The 21513-nt window shown below is 43.0% G+C and overlaps 1 protein-coding gene across 15 annotated transcripts in view; it reads right to left on the reverse strand.

Moving 5' to 3' along the window:
• Positions 1 to 21513, reverse strand: part of SOX5 (SRY-box transcription factor 5) — a 608636-nt gene that overhangs the window by 266151 nt on the left and 320972 nt on the right. The window contains exons 1-2 of one of the 15 annotated variants that reach the window (XM_071418004.1): positions 12742 to 12916; positions 1844 to 1909 (exon numbers count right to left, since the gene is read on the reverse strand). The exons of 12 other annotated variants lie outside the window; for them this stretch is intronic. Coding sequence is in view for 1 of the 3 variants with exons in the window: in XM_071417989.1 (XP_071274090.1) it covers positions 12742 to 12779 (38 nt within the window). In the remaining 2 variants the exon portion in view is untranslated. Of the gene's footprint in view, positions 1 to 1843; positions 1910 to 12741; positions 12918 to 21513 lie in introns of those variants that run through there. 2 more of the 15 variants (XM_071417996.1, XM_071417989.1) reach the window with 2 other exon arrangements.

The following is a 21513-nucleotide window of genomic DNA, read 5'->3' on the forward strand; positions in this document are numbered from 1 at the left end:
ATCAATCAGTCCTTTTATTCATCCTCCTGACGTCTTGGAAGCAAACAATCCAGCCCTACCTATAGACCAGCAGTACATTTACTGAGGAAAGCATCCAGAAAATGATGAACTGACATAATCTGCTCTCCAGACACAGCAGCAAGGGCCCCTCAGCCTGTCCAAAGGTGTCACCAATGCAGGACTGATGTGACATGGCACTAAAGGATGGCCAAACACAGAGGCTTGGGCACACATAGGAGCTTGCATTTTTGCCATCTTTTCCCAAACATGCACCAAAGGGAAAATACTATCAAGCCCATTCAAAGAAGGACTTTCAAGGAAGAAAAGGAAAGGAGAAACTGTTTTGCCCTGCATATTTTATGGTCTCTTTATTGCTAACAAAGAGTGAAAGCTCCACAGATTATTTCTTTTTCTCTTATGGTGGATTTTCCTCTGCTTAACTTAAGGGTAAAAGATGAACTGGTCAGAGTACTGAATTCCCACATACCCAAATTTCCTGACTTTCAAAATTTATTTTATATAGCTATACATTTCATAAATAGGGTTTTACCAAAAGTTTTAGTCAGTCTTATTAATTCTCAACCTTTAAACAGACAAACTGGATCAAAATTATTGTATTATACTCCTGTAATTTATGGTATCAACTGTACTTTCCACCACTGCACCACTAAAGGAAGCCCGTGGTCCTGATTTAGAGCTGTAAATTCCGATCAAATGGGAAAGTGTTAAATTCAGAAGAGCTTTTGGTCCATTAACTTCCATGCTGATTTGACACGCTCTGCAGTGCTTGGGCAACAGACTCTGCCACACAATGTATTCCTGAGCAAACAGTGCTTTGTGTCATAAACCATCTGGGGTGTCAGCTCCAAGGGCCACTCATCCAGCCTCCTCTGATACGCTTGGAAATGCTGAGGTGCAGAACACAAACTTTCCTTCACTACAAAATATCTTTTGCAAGGATAAGGTGGATGCTGCCATCAGAGGAACGACGGCAGACACAAAATTTTGGTTAAAAGGGTGTTGTTTGCATTATTGCACCGAAGAAAACCACTGGACAAACAAGCTTTCTAAAACACTGGGATTTTCCTAAGGTGCCAGTGAAAGTGATACCCTTCATAATCTGGACAGCGCTCCCTTTCATATCAGAGCCTATAGTTGCAAAGCTAAGTGCCAAGCAGATGGTTGAAATCTGTTTTGTATAAGGAGTGTGTGCGCACACGCATTTTTTTCAGATGGAGTTCTTTGTATTCATATTCAGGCCTAGGTTCCAGCCATCAAAACACTGGCACTGAAGCAATCATTAGCTGCACTTTAGACAACTGGCAACTGAGGTATTCACAGTTCTCCACAAAATGTTCAGCTAATACCTCCCAGATGTATAACCAAGGCAAAAGATCATCTTCTTAAATTGGTATCAGTGCTTTGGATGGCCTTTCAACAGACTGCACATGTATGTAAAAATCTATTGTATTTATCTCCTTTTTAAAATAATTCTCTGTTATGCTCTAAGTGCTTATAGCAGCTTTTAAAAATACAGCCTTCCACATCAAATTCTACCCAAATACAACAGCAGAAACTCCATTCATCTTGTTTTCATCTTTCTAAGAAACATCTAGCAGGAAATACTGTTGGTAATTTTAAGACAAAGACTTTGTATTTCTTATCTGATAACCATTTAGCTTATTTAAAAAGTAAACGTCAGATAGGCTCAGCTGCTCCAGAGGAGTCAGTTCCAGACAAGATGAACCTGTTCCTGCTACCCTGGACAACTCATGCACCTCACCTCAGTCAATTTCTAAGTGGGTTGCTTATTACCACAAACAGCAAAACCAGAAATGCTTACCAGCATGAGGCTCTGCTGTCTGCCTGGGCTTCTCATGGAATCAGTGAACAGGTGACAATAATTTGCCTGGTGACAAATTAACAGAGGTCACACTTTGGAAAACTGGGGTTATCAAACAAATGTATATTTGGAAGAAGGCATTTTTGTGCAGCAGTCTCTCTATAGGCCTTGCTGGCCACAACTGGGAATTAGTACCTTAGGAAACACACAGTTTCAAAACAAAGATTGATTTTCTGTGCAGTGCCAAGTCCACTAAGGGCCAGATGTTAGCTCTGGCATAATTCAGGTAAATTTTCATCATGGCCATTCAGATCATTCTGATCTGCCGGGCATATTTGTTGTTTAGGAGAAAAAGATAGTTAACCTGTTGTCAAAGCACAGCAACAGGGAACTCCCAAAATCCCCAATTTGCTGAAGCCTGTAGAAATCCCTCCTGATGCTTCAGAAACTCTGGTGACACTGCAACCCATGGATGTTTGCTGCAGGTTAAGGAAAGTCAGGATTCTGCTCAGTGATCTCCTCACGAGTCACATGTTCATGGCATCCTGGAGGACTGGGGTGAAGAACACCAGCCTTTTTCATGGAGTTCAGCAGGATGTTAATTAATTAATTAGGCCTGCGTTTTTAGGACCTGACACTGAACTCCAGTGCTACTGAGCCCAAACACTCAGAATGAATGGGCACTTTTTTAAAGGATGCTTGGACTGGCCCTATCACAAAACAGGGCTTTGTGAACACACTGCTGAAAAACTACAACTAAAGCACCATGGAACTGGCCTGATCATAATCCACTATCTTGAAAGTAATGTCACTCTTAAAAAGCTCATCAAAGAGAATAACTTAACAGCTTAGTCATGATATTCAAAGGCAGCAGAGATCAAATCCACCCAGGCCTACCTCGGTTTATACCCATTTTCTCAACAGTGTGTAGGAAAGGATGCAGCACACAGCCTAGATGTAAAGCTACCTGCAGACCTCAGCACTTCAGCTCTACTCTTACAGAGTGTGCACTTGGAAACAAGGAAAAAAAACCACCAAAACAGATCAGAAGAACTTTTAACATGAACAAGAAAATAATTCCTCCCTTTTAATAACCCTGTATCACTTCCTTCATTTCAGATCTCATTTAAAAAGCAGATAGTCAAGCGTTTGGGGAAGAATAACAGTGCATTTTGTGTTCTGCAGCAGGGTTTTTTGCTTTTAGGCTGGGTTGCTCACTGTGGCTGCCTACATTGCCACTTCCAGAGGAGTCTGTTCCTCACATCAATACCCTCCACGTGAACAATTTTTCCCTGCTCACCTCATGCCTGGTCCTTAGATTCTAAAACCTATGATAGCTCTGGTACATACAGCTGAAGATGTAAACTGTTCCTCAGGACGAAAGTTTACATGTTTGCAGCACACACAGCTTCCCAAATTACTGCTTAAACACAGCAGGTACTGCTGCCCAACTCCAGCTATTCAAACTTGCCTCCAGGTAAGGAGCTGCTTTAGAAGCAACTCAGATAACTGGAGGGTCTACAAACAGTGTTCCCTCCCAGCCCTCGATGATATAACTGTGGCTGCAAACATTCCTTTAATTTATTTTATTAATTATACTCCACAGTCCCTATTTTACATACTTAAGCGATTTGAATACTATAGTTCATCTTGCTAGAATGAGACCTTTAGAAATTATAATTGGACAGAGAGAAGTCTGTAATTTGCAGTTCTTAGGATCTCAAGAAGGGAAAAGGAGGGTGTCTCGAGGTTAAAAAACAGAACTACCAGTCAGCATTGCTACTTTTTAAACTCACACATGCAAAAGATTTTGTGACAGAATTCCTCAGTTTACTCATCTATAGGTTGAGGCTAATCTCGCTTCTCAATCTAAAAAGCACAGAAATCTTCATGATTTGTATATCAATGCTTACCAAATGCTCTGAATTCCTAATCAAAAGACTTTACAGGAAGAACAAATCTATTATTAATAATATCAGTACTTCTAACAGTAAAGCAACTTCTCCATACGTGCGTCAGGAAAAAAAAAAAAACCAGAAAGAGAATACCCATACGCATATATAGCTCAATTTATAAATTGTTAAGCATGGCTTCAGGACTGAAATCTCATTCATGAACCATGCTAGGGATCTCTTACCTACTCCCTGTTTCTGAATTTTCCCCATACAAAGACACATTTATATTACTCTAAGCTCTAAGCACAAAGGCTGCTCTGTGGAATGGAAAGAAACCTTCTTTTTTTGTGTTTGTACAGTGACAAGCATAATGGGGTCCTGATTCAGGATGCTTGCACTCTACAAAAACACACTAAATCAATGACACTAATACACATGAAGATTATCTATAAAAGAGATGCATGGCACACTGCAGAGGGGCACAGCATTTTCCCTATAATTTGCCTGGCATTTCATGCAAACACCTAATGTGCATTCCCGAGTAACACAATTCATTTCAGACTTTAGGCAAGAACAGAAAAAGTGAGAACTTACAAAACATAAGCAAAGGAGGAGAGCCTTCCACTAAGAAATTCTGCCAAATTCTAATCTCAGTTGTAAAACCAGAATCAGCCCGATGTTCATGGGGTTTTGACAAAGATGAGAACCAGTAGCCTTCTTTAAAACACACCATAAATTTCTACTTCAGTGTCCAAAACCCAGGAGCAAAAAATAAATCAAAGCCTGAACCTGAAGAGAGAAATGTATTTTCCGTGTCCCTGTTATATTCAAATTCAAAAGCCTAGATATTTTTAACAGACATGGAAAAAAAGAACTATTTGGCTTTACTCAGCAACTGCAGAAGGAAACTGTACCAAAAGAATAATGTTGCATGTTCTGTTTTCAGTTGATTTCATTTAGCCTTTCAGTTCTATTTCAGTTATGTTTCATTTAGCCTATTTTTTTTTTTAAATAATCATCATGTTTTGGTGATTCACATTTCACACCATCCCAGGAACAAGTCATGTAAATACAACACAGCAAAATGACCCAGTTTGTTAATAGACATGCAAAACGGGTAAGAACATCCTTCCCTCCACCCTTTCCAACCATCACCTTCCCACACATCTCATGTCTATCCAAAAAAGCCTCTGCCCTGGTGAGGCCATGGTATCAAAATTTAGGGATAAAACCCAATGAACTGAAACCTCACTAATTCTTGGGAGAAGATGTTTTCAGTCTTGTTTTACAAAGTGAATGCAATGAGGACGCTAAGGGAATTATCTGGAAGCAGAAGAGTTCTCTGCAGTCTGACACAGCACTCAGAACCACAGATCCCTCCCAGCACAAAGCTCTGCTCAAGGGCTTTAGTCCTAACCCAGGCAGGCCACCCCTAAAGGTCAGAGGACATCACATTTTTCCTGCCCTTCATTACGCATTCTCTCTCTTAAATCAAGGAATACTTCCAAATTTATAAAAATGGCGTGCAGAGATGCACTTGGGTCTTTCAGACTGTGATGAGTTTTACTTCATCCCACCCTGCTGCAATGTAGTCCCTTCACGGCCCCAGCAGACTCTCCAAACCACGGAGGGCAAACACAAATCTGCGTGGATGGGCGCACACGCCCCCGACATTCCGGGAGGCTCGCCGCTTTAAACCGCAAAAAATATCGGGTGAAATATTTCCATGGAACTACCGTGAAAAAACGCAATAAAAGCTTTAAAAATTGTTTAGAACCATTAATGTTTTCTTTAGTTTTGGTCTTCTTTGCTGGCAATGGTGATTAAGTCCAGCTTGCTGTCAGATACGTTAACTTTGGCCATGCCCAACCTCTGAGATGAATCAATGAAACTTGGGTCGGTATTTCCATTCCCAAATTCCTAAAACAATTAAGCCCAGCACCAAAGAAACCAAGAGGATGAGAAACCGTATGGGTTTCTCTTTACATGAACTACATTCCAAGGGCTTTTTCCTCTAGAGCTACAAAGGTCCATGAAGAACACTAGAAGAACACTAGATGTAGACAATGCTCTTAACTACAAAAATAGCACGTACTTCTCCCACAAGTTCCTCGCCACTAAAAAGAATTGTGAGTATTCACACAAGAAAATTAAATATCAATTCACTCTGCTTATATTTTTGCCCCCAAATGTAACAAAATGACAGAAACAAATGAGTAATGATAAAACTATAATAAAATCACAAATAAAATTAGCACTAAGGCAACATTTTATGGTATGTTTAGGTCTAATAGCAGTCAGACACCCACACCCTAGGAAGAAAAACACAACCCAAAAAACTGAAGACAGTCCTTATGAACTTGAGAAAACACAAAAGCAGAACTGCATGGCAAAACAAAATAAAATTATTATAGATCTCAAGAAGCATATGCCAAAATGAATTTCAATACTTAGTCTTTAAAAAAATGGAAGTATAAAAAGGAAATCTGGAATACTAAACATAAATTTAAAATACTAAACATAAATTTAAAAAACAGCAAAATATAAATGCAATTTGAGTCTTGAGAAATATTACCTGATTAATCCCACAGTACTTTTAAAGAAACAAGGTCAATATAATTTCAAACTTCCAAAGCAAGCCACAAGCTTTTCCTCATTTTCACTTTGCCTCTGAGTCCCACAAGTCAAAAATAATATCATCATGTTAGAATTTTTTTTTTCTTTAAACGAGGTGACAAAAAGACAACTTCAATAGAAGCGCCAAGCCCGATCAAAACCAGGACATTGGAAAACGTTTGCCAATTTCTTTCAAAACAAACAGCTCCCCCAATACCATGGAAAGCACCTGAACGTCATATCAATATCTGATAGTTCTAGCAAACTGAATTCAATGTTTCCTTCTTAGTCTGTTTAAAACAATTGAATAATTAAATTTTGCACCTATCCTAAAAAAAGACAGGCAGCTTCTCTGAATTACTCCTGTACACCTCACAGTTTCCATCCACTTCTCACATTCTTTTCAAGTCCCATGGCTCCTGCAAGCAGCGCTGGCTCGCTAAAACTCTTCCAGAACCTCGTCTGAATTTGCTGTCTCCCAAGAACCACCGTGCACGGAACTCCACGCTGTCCCAAGGACACGTGGGCTCAGGAACAGCTTTTGGGGACTCCTGCCTTCCCAGCTGACACAGAAGGGGTGACCAGGGCTGGGTATGGGGGTGACGAGCAGCGTCTCCAGCGGAGGCTACGGCACCTTGGGCTTGCTGCAGCACCCCAGGACCAGCCTGGCCAAGGCCACTGGAGCAAGGCAGCCCCTCTGGAGGGTGTGGGAGAGCTGAGGCAACACCATCACCCTCGTCTTGGGGCGTGGGTGAGGACTTGGTGGTGGTGGTGGTGGTGTTTTGACAACGGGGCCGTGGGAGGAGATGGGAACGGGACAAACGCCGTCGGTAAATCCCCGCGCCTGCCGGCCCTCGCCCGCTGGCCAGAGCCACCCAAAGCTCCAGACAAAAACAGCCCAAAGTTCCAGAAGTTCTGGTTTGGGTAATTCAGTAATGTGACGAGATTTGCTTACTTTGCAGCCTCGTGGGTTTTCACATACTTGTGTACAACATAATTTTACCTTTTGTAGGAAGGAGACTTCACAAGTTTTCCATATTTCATAAAAATCCATAGAAACTTTAAGAGGGAAATACTCTTTGCTTTTAAGGATGCTACTTGTTAAACAACAAACTCCTTGCCATCATCAGAGAGGCACTACAGCTATCGATTAATTGCTGTGAGCACTTCTTTTCTCTTGACTACAGTAGCAGAATTCACAGGCATTGAATATTTCCAGTCTGGTAAAGCACAACGACATTTTTCCCCTTCCACTCCAGAGTTGATTATGCTATAAACCAGGCCCGAGCAAGAAATTAACAAAATAAAATAAAACGGAAAGTCAAGAGGATGTCGGACTGACTTCTGCAACAGTTGTGAAGGCACAGGTATCTGACACAAACATAAAGTTACTCTATATTTCAAGTCTAGTATGAACAGCATGCAAAGAAACTGTAACTGTACCTTGGGAAGAGAAACTCTTTTTCCTCTATAAATATTGTTTAAAGTGTATTTTATACACCTACAGATATATCACACTGCACAGACACATATTCCTATCCTATCAGGCAGCTTCACATTTAAGTAACTCAAGCAGATACTCTGTGCCTCCTAAATGATAAAGCCATAAATGCTTGTTAAAGCTCCCCGAGAGGCAGTAAATATTTTGTAAACTAGTTATATATTTAAGATCTCTGGACAGAAAGAGAAGGAAAAACAATTCCTCGCCCATGTAAAGGTACCAATCAAACACATTACGCACATAAACACCGCAAGATGCTTGGTGGGAGACTGTGTATGTGTTTGTGTGTGTTTTAATTAACTCCTTGAATGCATATGATGAGCCAGCCACCCAGAATTAGTAATGCCAAACTCCCAATTTGATTCAAATGCAATGAATACAACAGTCGAATTGTGCAGGCTGGTGTGTCACTCATCAGCTCTCTCATTTGGGCTTTTGCCTTCCAAGATTAGTTCACAATTTCAGCAACTGGTAAATTATTGAGATGTTCATTAAAATCTGTAATCTGTAACAGTCAACTTCTTCCTAGCAAAGCATAAGCACAACAAATTAAATTAGTGCATGCAGGACATTAATGAATAGTCTGCAAACGCATTAATTCCTTCAGAATTATCTCAGGGAAATAAAACTGTTCATTTTTGTCACTGTGAAAAACTAGTATCTGCAACTTTACACTGGCACTCTATCTATTCTTCAAATCCCACATCCCTAGAACCATGAACTTGAGCAATCAAGTCCTTTTCCCAAAATGTCTCAATGAAGTTAAAAGATATTCAGCTCGATAGTAATCTTTGAAATGAAAGAATCTACTTCTACAGGTAGATTTTAGGAGAGTGGGGCAGTGTTCTGAGCAAGCCGAGCAACGGAAAGGTGTTATTCTTTCCCCAAAATTCTCAGCAAATGCAGCAGAAAAAAGCTTTTAGGGTAACTTTAGCTAAGAAAAGCACTTAGGAATACGCAAAGTTTCCTTTTAAGAAAATGACTTCTCCATTTGACAGTGTTGGTACAACCCCAAAATAAATTCAGTGGGAGTCTGAAATGACTCGTGCAGTGCAGCAGTAAAGCAGCTAAGTATATTTTTTTCCTCCCAGCAGAGGCTTGCTTTACATCCCTGAGCCTTTCCCTTCTCCAAGCTATTCAGTGGAACGGGGAACGCTCCGAGAGCACGCCACTGGTGACTGCCAACATTGAACTTGTTCCACTGTCCCCATCTCCACTGCTCCCATCCACGCCTTTTGTCTTTTTCAGCTCTGCCTTTTTCCCCTACAGAGGCTCCAACCCACCCGTCCTTCTTCCGCAAGCACTGCATGCCACTTTACCTTCCACTGGCATGCTGAAAATAAAGAGCAAAAAAAGGGAAGGAAATAATGAAGAAGAGAAAGGATGTCACTCTGTCTGGGTGCCTAGCATAACCTCTCTCTCAGCCTACAGAGAAATGTAAATATGCAGTCATTAACTTGGGTTTAAGAACATTCCGTACACTAGGGATATTGTTAAGCAGTCACTTTATCTATTTTTCATTAATCAGATTTTATTAAGACATTAAAACTTTACGTTGGGCATTTCTGAGTTTTTATCATTCTGCAAATTTCCCAGCTGTCCGCGATAGTTCCGGCTGCATTGTCTCTACCTTGTCCTCAGTGAAGTAAACTTTCTATTGTGGCCAGACTTGTTCTATTTAAGTATAATGACCCAACTAAAAAAAAAAAAAAGGAAAAAAAAGAAAAAAAAGAGAGAAAGAGAAAAATCAAGCAACAAAAGACTTATTCTTTTCAAGACCTTTAGAGCTAATGCAGGGTGCCACAGGCGCTCACACAGCACACCCCAGAAGTTCCCCTTTCCCTGTGAAACACACAGAGTGCATCCCAGCTATAATATCTCCCCACAATGTTGCTGCAAACATCATCCCCCTCACCGTACGCATTCTGATGCTCCTCTCAATCAGGCAGCTGAACAACCACAAACAGAAATAAAGGCGTGCAAGGAACTTCTCAGGGAAGGACGAAAATCCTCACAATTTTGACACGGTAATGAATTATACATGTTAATTCACAAAACCTACTGCAATTTACCAGTGGTGCTGAATGAATTAATGAGTGTTTATTTGTCTGATACCGAGGATCATTTTCATTCCAAGTGCGTGCCGTAAATTCCCCCTGCTGATGGCCACAGACACAGAAGAGAAGCCCCCTGAATTCAGCTCTCCTCAGCTGGGGTGGCTGGAAGTTTCTCAAGTGTTTGCAGCTCACTGAGACACACAGAAACCTCACGGGAAAGACAACGGGGAGAGAGGAGCGACCTCCTGAGAGACACACGGGTGCTCTGAGATCTGAGCTGCAAACAACTCTGCCTGACAAACCTTTAACTCCTTGTCATTTGCTGCTCGAGTTTAAAAACGAGCAGTGGGAGACGGGTCATAGTAACAGAACTGAAGTGGGACACGCTGCTACGACAAGCTGGACGCCAAGCGACTGCAGAAATGGGCTCCAAGAACTGTGCTGACTGAGAATCCAAGGGAAGAACATCTAGAAAGCAATGATCTGGGCACCATGCACACACACACAGAACTCTGCAGGCGTTTGTGGGTCCGAGATCTCTGTGGAGGAGGAAGTGTGTCCTCGTGGCTGCTCCCTGACAAACACACTCGTATGACATGGACAGTGCCTGGGTCTGTGTGTGTGTGTGACTGTAGTCAAACACACACAATGTAAACAAATGGTAATGATTAACAAAAACACTGGTCTCTATCCCCCAATTTCAACTGCAGAGGGAAAATTGTTTAAAAAAAAAAAAATCTCAAAAAGATTGCACGTCTTGAGGTTCATTTTTATTGCTTCCCATTTCTTCTGCTTGCTATTATCTGCATGGCAAAAGGAGAGCAGCGTATTGATTATTTAACTAGAATGTTTACAAGAGCAAAGCTGGGATCTCTGAAAATGAAACGTATGCCTGGGGCAAAAAAAAAAAAAAAAGAAAAAAAAAGAAGGGAGTAGAGAAGCTCATTCTAAGGATGATGGTTGCCCCAAATGACTTGTTTATATATAAAATTTATATAAATATCTATATTTATAACACAGAGAGACTTCAGCTAAAAAAACCAATCCCCCAGCAGGAAAATGAAAGGACTTCTTTCTGCTTCAGAGAGTTTACAAGCATTGTGTGCATCACGAAGTTCAAAGAATGATCAAAATCGCTCGCTTATAAATTTCTATGTGTAAACTTAGTGAGGCACATGAAATACGTGAATCTATCGATTGCATGAAAAAGACAAATACATGAGCATGATGCCAGACCAAATCTGACATCAGAAACAGTAACAGTTTCCTCAGGTAGTTGAACTAAGTTAATGCAGTGCACGTGAACAAAACCAATTCTGTCCTATTATTGTAATGCTAACAAACCAAAGGAAAACGCCAAGTATTCCAAGTCTGGAAAATTAATTGCATTAAAGACAACCTTGGAGTAGAGCAACCTAGCCAATTTCACTTTCTAGTAAGGAAGCGGTCTAGTTTCGGAACAAGGATTGAAAGTGTTAAAATAGTTCTTTCCTGCGTTTCCAAATTTTAATTTTCTCCGATCTTTTAATTCAAGTGTTCTTTCCTGTCCTTCCTTTGCATGCGTGTTCCTCAGCCCACTTAAAATGTTTTTATCTTGCCTTCTTTTCTATGCCTTTACTATCAAATTCAGTAGGTTTGAACGATGAACAGCTTGACTTAGCATATTTTTAACCAGCTGGTCTAGCACCTAGCTTGTATTGCATAGTCAGATACAACCAAATGTTTATACAGGAGGTAGCTTTCACGAAGATGAGAAAAACCTCAGTAACGCGCATCCTGGCATTCTTTCATTTACTGCTTGGAAATGAAAGTTTGGGTTGTTTACTGCAGCCGCACAACGGGCTATTAATAACCTCTCAAGAAGAAGCCGGAGGGGAGGGATGCGGGACCATCAACGCACGGACGTACGAGAGCCTGAGAAAACGCTTCCAAACATCTCGGGAGAACCAGACCGTATGAAATGAGGACCGAGCTCTCGGAGGTCACAAGCCGCCACCAGTGACAGCAAAAACTCGATTCCAAGCAGGGAAGGCTCCTGTTTCGGGCAGGGGGAGTCGGGCACATCTACGTCACACCCGAAGCCCGCTCGTCATCCCCAGACCCGGCTCCTGACACTCCGCGAGAGAAGCGACGGCCAAAACTTGGAGGCAAGAGTTTCACTTTTTCCCTTCGGTTTGTTTTTTCCTTCCCCCCTCTCTCCTCAGGCAGAAAGATGTTCTCCTTACGGAGGGCTGGGATGTTAAGTCGCCTAAAAATAATAGCTCCGGCTAGATCAACAAAAGGTCATGTGCTCGGCACAGCGCCTTCCCAAGTTTGACGGGAGCCTGGGGCTGGAAGTTGGAGGATGCCCGGGAGCCTGGCCGCCACCGGGCATCCTCGGAGCGCTCTGCCGGGCTCGGCGGGCAGCAGGGCTGGAATAGCCGAGGGTGTGCGGCGGCAGGGCACGGCAGCTCCGCGGCCCCGAACAAAGCTGAGCGCCGCCCGGGGCCGGGGGCTCGGCGGCGGCCGCCAGCCCGGGCACTGACACGGCACCGGGGCACCGGGGCAGCGCGGGGGGACGCGAAGGAGGGAGCACAATCCTCTCCCTCCTACCCGGCCTCCTGCCCGAGTTGCGCGCCCGGCCCCGCGTGTCCGTGTGTCTGTCTGCCCGCTGCCCATCCGCGCACACGCGCGCCGGCAGGCGTGCTCGGATGAATTAAAAAATAATAATAGAAATAATAGTGCAATAACAAACAAAGCACGAAACAGAACGGGAGGAAAAAAAATAAAAAAGGGGAAGAGACACCCCCACACGCATACACACACCCCCGCCCCAGCAACTCGACTCACCTTTCAAACTCCTGAGGTAAATCAGGGTCAGTTAGCATGCTGGAAAAGCACAATTTCCCTTTGTCACAGCAGCCACCTATGGTCGCCTCCAACTGAACCTGTCAAGTGAGTCCAAACCTTCTAAACCGATTGATTTTCTCTCTCTCTCGCTCGCTCTCTCCCTCCCTCCCTCTCCCTCCCTCCCTCCCGGCTCGCTCGCTCTGAGCGAGGACTCCTTGACCAGTCTCTTAAAGGGGCAGCGCGCTCGCAGCGCTCCGCGCCGCTCCCCCCGCCGCGACCTCCGGGGGCCTGTCCTTCCCTTTCACTCCCGCTCGCCCGCCGCCGCCAAACGGGAAAAGTCAACTCCTTCAATGTCCTAAAAAAACGCGGAGGGGTGGAGGGGATAAAGGGGGGTGGGGGGGGGGAGGGTGGCGGGGGGAGGAGGGGGGAAAAAAAAACAAAAAGCAGTCCGACAATCCACCTAAACCGGCGAACCAGGAGCAAATCCCCTGCGCTGAGGAAGATCAGTGGAGAAAGAAGATAAAACAAGAGCAGACTGATTAAATGGGAACAGTTATCAACTCCCCTATTTCAACTCCGAGAGAAGAGATTAAACACATAAAAATGTTACCAAAGGCATTTGTGCTCCGAAGAATTTTCTTTCCTTTCCCCCCCACCCTTCCCGGTCTCTTGCTTGCTCTCTCCCTCTTTCTCTCTCTCTTTGGGTAGGGGAAAGAAAAAAAAAAAAATCACCCGCACAACAATCAGGCATTGTTCTGAGGGAAGAAAAGCAACTTTGACAGATTGAAATATAGCAGAGGCCCCTTCAAGGAAACCTGTAAACAACTTGTCACTCACTCTGTCGGTCTCACTGTTAGCTCTTGCTTTCCACAAAGTGCTGCGAACCGTCCTGGCAACAAACCCAAAGTTTCCTCAGCTCCAAACTCCATCAAACAGCCCTGTTGTGTGCAAGGGAAAAGGTAGCCACATGCCAAAACAGCGGGCGCGCACACGAACGCACACACACGGATGTTCAAACAACAACAAAAATAAACTTTCCGTTCATCTGCTGGGGCTTTTCTCGTTTAATCACACCCCCTTTTATTCCCCCAACTCTCCAGGCGAGCAGTAAAGCCCCTGGGTCGCGCTCCCTGCCATTCCCCTGCCCAGACAATCGCTGATAACAAGGTGGACGAGGCGCGGAGCCCCTGGGCTGCCTGGCGGAGCGCAGCCTCCGCCGCACTCCAGTTATCCCGATGGAAATCTGCCGGGCCAGCAAGGCAGGCAGGGATGGGCATCGGGCCCCGGAGCCCCCGGCAGCCCCCGCATCCCGGCCGGGCACGGCGCATCCCTGCGCGCTGGGCGGGCACGGCGCTCCCGGGGAGCGGGGCAGCGAGGCAGCGAACGGGGAAACTCCCGAGGGTTGTTCCCCTGTTTGTGGGGCTGCCCTGCCCGCACAACGCCGCAACAGCCGGCCCGGCCCGGCCCCGGCCTGGCACTCAACTCCCCGCAAGGGCCGGGAGGGGAAAGGAAAGAAAAAAATAGAGGAAAAAATTGGGCGCCCTGTTCTTTCGCACACACGTGCGCGCACACCCACGCAGGAGCACGTATCTATACCCCATTCTTTCCAGTTCCCCTGCCCTCATTCTTTTCTCTCTTTCCCCCCTCCCGCCGCTTTCATCTGCAGCTGGACAACATTAAGGGCCTTACAAACCCACGTGGTTTTGACCCCACAGCAGTTTGATTAGGTCCATTGCCACCCCTCTCATCCCTGCCTCCCAGTGGCACGGAGACTGCAAGTTTACTTTTTGAAATATACACACATATTTTGCACGGCGCATCCATAAAACTTTCAACATTTTCATGCCCGCTGGCTTAAGAAAAACGCCAAAATAGAAAAGCTGATTATTTTTAATATCCAACAGCTCCACTGTTTAATTTGCTGCTCGGTGCACATGTTAGAAAGCAGCAGGCTCATGCGGAGGCCGGCCAGCCCAGCGCTGGTATAAAGGCATTGCCAGCTGGGAGCCGGGGCTGCTCCTTTAATCACCAGGAGCAATCCCACTCCCAAGTCGTGCTCATCAGCATCCATCGGGAGCGCCCGGCCCGGCCCCGGCACACAACTTTGCCCAGGCACAAAGGAGATGAGCAGAGGCACCTCCAGCCTGCCTTCCCCACCAGCACAACCTGCCAGCTCCTGGCATCACCGAGATCTCCTGGCTCCCCCCCTTCAGCAGCCCCCAGCAAATAATATTTTCCACAGAGGTCCATTCGTGTGAGCCTGACAAACCTGTTCATGTCTACACAGATTTTTTTAATTTCTTTTTTAGTGGCTATCCCTTTTAGGACAGCCACGGACTAGACTTTGAAAAGGCAGCAGATGATTAAAAAGAACAATTCCAAATACTTTCTCTTTCATCTGAGGGTCTCAAACCATGTTAAGTATCACATTACTCCTCTGCAGGTAATAAATATAATTAGGGCCGATTCCAAAACTTTATTTGTATTGAAAAGTATCTCACTCTGCAGGGGCTCCATTCAAATCAGCAAATCTCTGTGTGGAGTAGGAGGCTACTTAGTAAGAGAATTTGGCCTCAAATAAGGAAACTGAGATGCAGGCAGGCTTAGTAGCTTGCCCAAGTTGACACAGTTAGCCAACTCCAGCAAAAGGATGAAAAACAAAGACCCCACATGCCTCACAGTCAACAGCAGCCCTTATGCTGCTGAAACAGACATATACATTTTTTAATACATATGTGTATTTGAGCTTTTTTCCCCGCAGATTTTTTTACTTTTACTGCTTTGTTTAAAACATGCTTCATTTCTGTATTCCCACTCTGTAGGGCCCCTCTTCTTGGTGTTTCATTTTCCCCTTGATGCACCACTGCCCATCCATAAATGCTGCTCCTTCTGTCCCAGCCCTTGCTTTGCTTCCCCTGCTTCTATTGCCTCCCCTCACACCTGGCCCTGGGAGGGGTTCACAGAGTGAAGCTACACAGAAGCCACATCTGGAAGAAAATGAGGACCACCTTTTATTAAAAGAAAGATAAATCTCGAGCATTTGGGTAGAACCATACTCTGCATCTTAGCTCCATTCAGCTCTAACCTCACATCCTTCTACCAGCTCCTCTCCACAACTGCCCTTCTCCCACCATGTCCTTCCTTTGTCTGTTCTGTATTTACCCCTTTCCCATATCATTTCCCACCTGAGCTGTTGCAGGACAAGGATCACACACCTCCCCAAGCTGGTATTATTCCCAGCACACTGGGGCTCCTGGTTTGCTGGCTCTCAGCTAAGATGATTATAAACCAAAGCGGCCACCATCAGCATCAGGAGTTACAGAAGGAGACATGGGCTAGACAAGGAAGAAGTAGAAAGAACCAGGAGGAAACAAGAAAAATAAAAGTGTGGGAGAGAAAACTAAGATAACTGAGCAAAAGGGACAGCTGAGAAAGGGACAGGAAATGGAAGTAGAAAAGGAAATCGAGATCTCTCCCCTGAATGCTTCTGACATGAACTCTTTTTTTACTTAACCTAGTTTACAATTACTCCTAGCCCAATAAATTTTGTGCTCAGGTACCTTCTTCCCCACTACCTTCATGTTATGTTTTCTGCAGCTACTGAGCTCCCACTCCCAGATAACTGGGGGGAAACAGAGTGGTGTCCAAAGAGGAGAAAAAAAACAACTTACTGTTGCTGTTGTAGTAATTCTGTATTATGGTATCCTTGTCCTATACTGGATTATATGGATAATATATATATTACTGCAATATAGACAGCTAAGTATAGACTTTCTGATGAAATTACTTTCTCATAAGAAGTTCAACTGCAATTGCAAGACGGAGAAAAGGCAAGTTAAGTGGATTGAGGGAATCTCGAAACCCTTCTGAAAATCATTTCACATTGACTTTTAGCTTGCTTTTTAGAAATTGCCAGGACATGTCACAGAGTCTGCTCTCACATCAGAGAGTGGAAAAACTGAGAAATTTGGATAAATAACCACAAAGAAAGAAGAAAATGTACATAACATGCAACTGCATGTCCAGTTTTTAACATAAGAAATTTTATCTTGTTCTGAAACTTTTGACTACAAATAGGAAGCTCTGCTGGCCCTTTTTACTGAGTGGGTGGTAGTTACAAAACCCACGTGCAACCTCCAGCATCCACATTTAATGCTCACAGTTCTTTCTTCTCAAACTGAGATTTCAGACAAGTTCAGATGTCTTTAACTGATGACAAAAATGAAAACCCTCTTACTACTCCCCTAGCAATTCAGTGAATCTGCATTTCTCTTGCTTTGCTTCCTTTAAGGGGTACCCAAACAAAAAAAGCCCAGTAAAAGAGGACAATTTGGGTTGAGCTAAAAAAAAAAAAGCTCTGATTTTCATTTGGATGAGGGGACATGACTGAAATCATAAACTCCTATAAGAATTTTTGTGCTTAACTGATTTTTTTTTTTTTTTTTTTTTTTTTTGCTATTGTGGTTCTCCAATTCAAGAAGTGAACCAAAAAATCAATTATCCACCCAGCTCAAGTTAGAAATCCTGTAACTCTGGAATACTGCACAGGCAGAATCCTCAAGTCTTTACACAAGCATACTGGAAGAAGGAAAACCTTAAAGGAAACATTTTTTTTTCAAATCCTTAAACGATATCACTTCTGTCTAGTGCCTTTGGCATATACTGCAATACTGTAAGCAAAGGAGGATCTGAGGGGGGGAAAGAAGAGCTTTTTGGGTTTTGTTATTTCCACTGTAGGTTTTAATAACAGAGACCTACGAAGTCCAAGGCAATGTAAGATGTTCCACAGAATGATTTACTGGAAAATTCTCACAGCAAATATGCAAAACTCTGAAGATCCTAAATGGATTTTCTTTTTTAGGCACACACTCCAAACAACTGCAGCATTAAGAATGAATCTGTAAGACTCCTAAGAAAGGGTGTTTGCAACACACTAGGGGAGAGTGGAGGGAGAATGGAGCGGGGCTGATGCATTTATTATGAAAAATATCTTGCAAATAATGAGTGCTTACTTCAGAGCATGGAAATGTTTAGCTACAATGCAGTTTGGATCATATGCTTAGGAACAGATTTTTCCTTCCAATGTGCATGCCTAGCTGCCATTTCCATTAATGGGAATTAAGTACATGTGTCAAGAGGAGAAGTTAACTCTTAGAAATAAAACTAATCTATGCCTTTTTTAAAGAATGTAAATGCCACATCAGGCATGTTCAGTGTTGGCAAAACTGAATGCTGAATATAGTATAGCAAAATCTGAGAAGGAGAAGGCGGTCTGGAGGACTGAAATTTCTGTGCTATTTAGAGTTTTTCAATTTACTGCATTTCTTCAAGGAAAAGTAAAACCATCTCATTTGTAAGTGGGAAGCCCTCATTTATCAGTTATTCACTTGCACTTTTAGCAAGGCCCTACCATCTGCAACCCTCCCTGTAAAAAGGGACTGATGCTACCCTTAAAAAGAAATCTGAACCTTCATCTAAATTCAAACTTCCCTGAATATTACAATAAAGTCCCTATTTCTTTTTTTAAAGGAGGCTGAAACTCACTCTTTTATCTTGTCCACTCAGAATCGGCCAGGGTAAAGGAATCTCAACATTAATATATTTTCAAACTGTAATATAAGTAGGGGTTTTCAGAAATTAAAATAGTACACGTAAACAGATTGAAAATTAAATTACATGTCTATTTTAGCAATAAGTAACTTTTAATTGTAGAACTGAGAAATATTTGTGGGGTGGCACAATCCTGGTTTTGTGTTGGTCTCTCACTCTCTTATCCCTCTCTGTTTTGGGGGTTATTATTTTTTTATTATTTCTGTATAAAAGGTCTCTTTACTATTTGTCTTAGTATCCTTGGTTTGCACAGAAACACTTTGAAAAAAAAATTAAACAAAACCAGGACCATAAAAAAAATAGTCACAAAAACAAAGAGCATACCCACAGAGAGGAACTGTGATTGAAATTATTTAAGAAAATAACTGGATTTCAAATTTACAGTTCCTCATTAAGGTTCTGAACATGCAATGTTACTAAAATAGGAACCCATTGCTCTGAGTTTTTTTAAATGTGCTTTTTCCAGTGCAGCTATCTGGCATGGAACATCCCATGCTGCCCAAAGCCCCCAGCCTCACCCGGGGCTGGTGTCCCTGCTCCACCTCCTCCTTCCTGCTCACAGGGATGGCTCCTGTGAGCAGGGACAGGGCTCTTCACACTGTCCAGCCCTCAGTGCCAGTGCCAGCAGGGACCTTCTCCCTCAGTGGCATTCCCACAGCCTGCTGCGAGGGTGGCAGTGCCACCACACCCAACATGCACACAGAGAGACTCCCAGCCAAGGGAATGATCCCTTCTCCTGGTGCTTGTGCAGAGCAGGCGCTGGTGGGCATCAACACCTAACAGGCAACATCAGCTGCTGAGCCTGAGTATCGCAAACCCACAACTTTGGTCTATTTGCAGTGGTAGATGATGAACCTGAGTATCCTAAACCCAACTTTGGTCTATTTGCAATGGTAGATGATGAACCTAAGTATCCCAAACCCACAACTTTGGTCTATTTGCAATGGTAGACAAAGAGCCCGAGTATCCTAAACCAAACTTCGGTCTGTTGCAATGGTGGATAATGAGCCTGAGTATCCTAAACCCAACTTTGGTATATTTGCAATGGTAGATGATGAGCCTGAGTATCCCAAACCCACAACTCTGGTCTATTTGCAATGGTGGATGGTAATTGTGGAGCTGATTCCATTTGCAATGGTAGATAATAATTGTGGAGCTGATTCCCAGTGCACTGAATTTGAGATCTCCCTGCTCATGGCTCTCACAGTGCTGATCCCACCACATCCTCATCACTCCCACAACAACAATTCTGTCCCTTTTGTGACTGATCCACTGCACAAGGTTAGTCATCACATTTTGTCTCTATTTCTAATCCCACTGTTTTTTCCACTCTGCTCTGCTCTAACTTGTACACCAAGGGCTCTGGGTTTGAAGCAAACAGCTTTGCTTCCATGGATCATCAAGCAACATGCAACCAGGAGTGCAAGGCTGTTTTTGGAACAGTCCACATCACCAAGAAATGTGTTTTGTGAAGGCATTCCAGCCTTCCCCTTGTGGTCATGAGGTTTGCTCTGGTGTTTGCCATCCAGATTCTCCACACCCACACACACACTGACTGTCTGCTTCCCTTACTAGAAGTGGTTTCCCTGGAGTGCCACTGCAGTCACTTGTGACACTTTTAGCACAGAGCTGCAGCCACCCTGAGCTAACCAGATTGAACTCTTTGCAGGTGTGCATGACTCAAGCTGAGTTTAATTCATGGTTGCCCTCCCTTCATTGGATTAAAAAAAGTAGCATATAAAGTTCTTTCAAATAATATGACCATTTGGTATTCACTTTTTACTGGAGGAACAGTGAAGAATTAGGCCTTTTCTAAGAAATATCCTCTGTCTGAACCAGTTTTGACTGCAATTACAATTAGAACGCAAAAAGAGGTACCATTCCTACCTTCTGTAAACTCTTCATCTATTCTATTCTCTTTTACTCTGTATTATCATAAGGACTCGTGTAACTGCTATCTAGAAAATGTTTCCTAAATAGAAATACCAAAATGTCAAATTCAGAACATATTTGGAACTATGTTCCTTTCTAGTATGCCATGCATGAGACCCCTACATTATGTATACAGTCTGTGATAAGATAAATACAAATCAGTGTTTATTAAATGCAGTCAATTGATATTTAACTTGTTATACGAGTCCTTGTGAAGATCAAACTCTAAATTAAGCAGTGATTCTAATGCCATTAAATGCAAGGGAAGGAGATATAAAACACATTGCTATCTTACACCTTGAGCAGAGATCAGCAATCAATGAGTATGTGGAGTTACAGCTCACTTATAAAGTTACAAAAGCATATGTAACCCTTAATTTATTTTAACGGGGCTCTGATGAAGTTTCATAAGTGATTTTCCACTTCTGTGTAAGAGCAAGATTCTAAACTCCTACTTTCAGCACACAGACTTCAATTCAGCCACTATTACAGAGAAATAAATAGCTAAGTATGGTATAAAGCAGAGCAATGGCTTGTTATTGCTCTTTCTATGGAGGCTTAACTCTTGCTCCTCATCTTTCATTACCTGGGACAGAAACATTGCCAGGGCAGAATGCTAAAGGCCCCTGGGAATGCTTCTGTACCTTGTGCAGGGAAAAACAGGGAAAATACTGCCACAGAGTCCTGAAGCATAAATATGGGAAAATCAGAATATCTGGGGACCCTCTCCAGAAGCCCTAATGCAGCCCAGGCCCAGGGCTGACTGCTTTCTAGTACCAATTAGCTGCTAAGACAGATCTTCAACACTTGCCATTGAGGTATATTCAGAATATAAAAGAATCAGAAAGGAGATATAAAAGAATATAAAAATACAGAAAAAAAAAAAAAAAAAGACCACTGGGCTGAGACAAACAGACATTCATTAAGATAAAAATACAAAGAAGTTTCTCAGGAATGTTTGTCAAAGAAAATTTATGTCATAAATTTTCCTCTGCCTGGAGAAGATCCAGAGCTGATTGTCTCTTCTCTTGCCATGTAACATTGTACTGAATCCAGACTGCACATTTGCTTTTTCACCCACTTTTTGCTTTCAATAACATTTTCTATTTCTAATGTGGCTTTTGTTTTGTTGTACAAAGTTTAATTTCTCTTTCTTTTCGATGCATTTTCTTTTTGTCATTATTTCAGAGCTCTGTTAAAATAATTAGTGACATGATGCCAAGGACTGAA

Source organism: Agelaius tricolor, unplaced genomic scaffold (assembly GCF_023055355.1).
Source record: "Agelaius tricolor isolate 1412-34295 unplaced genomic scaffold, bAgeTri1.0.p SCAF_72, whole genome shotgun sequence".
Taxonomy (NCBI): Eukaryota; Metazoa; Chordata; class Aves; order Passeriformes; family Icteridae; genus Agelaius; species Agelaius tricolor.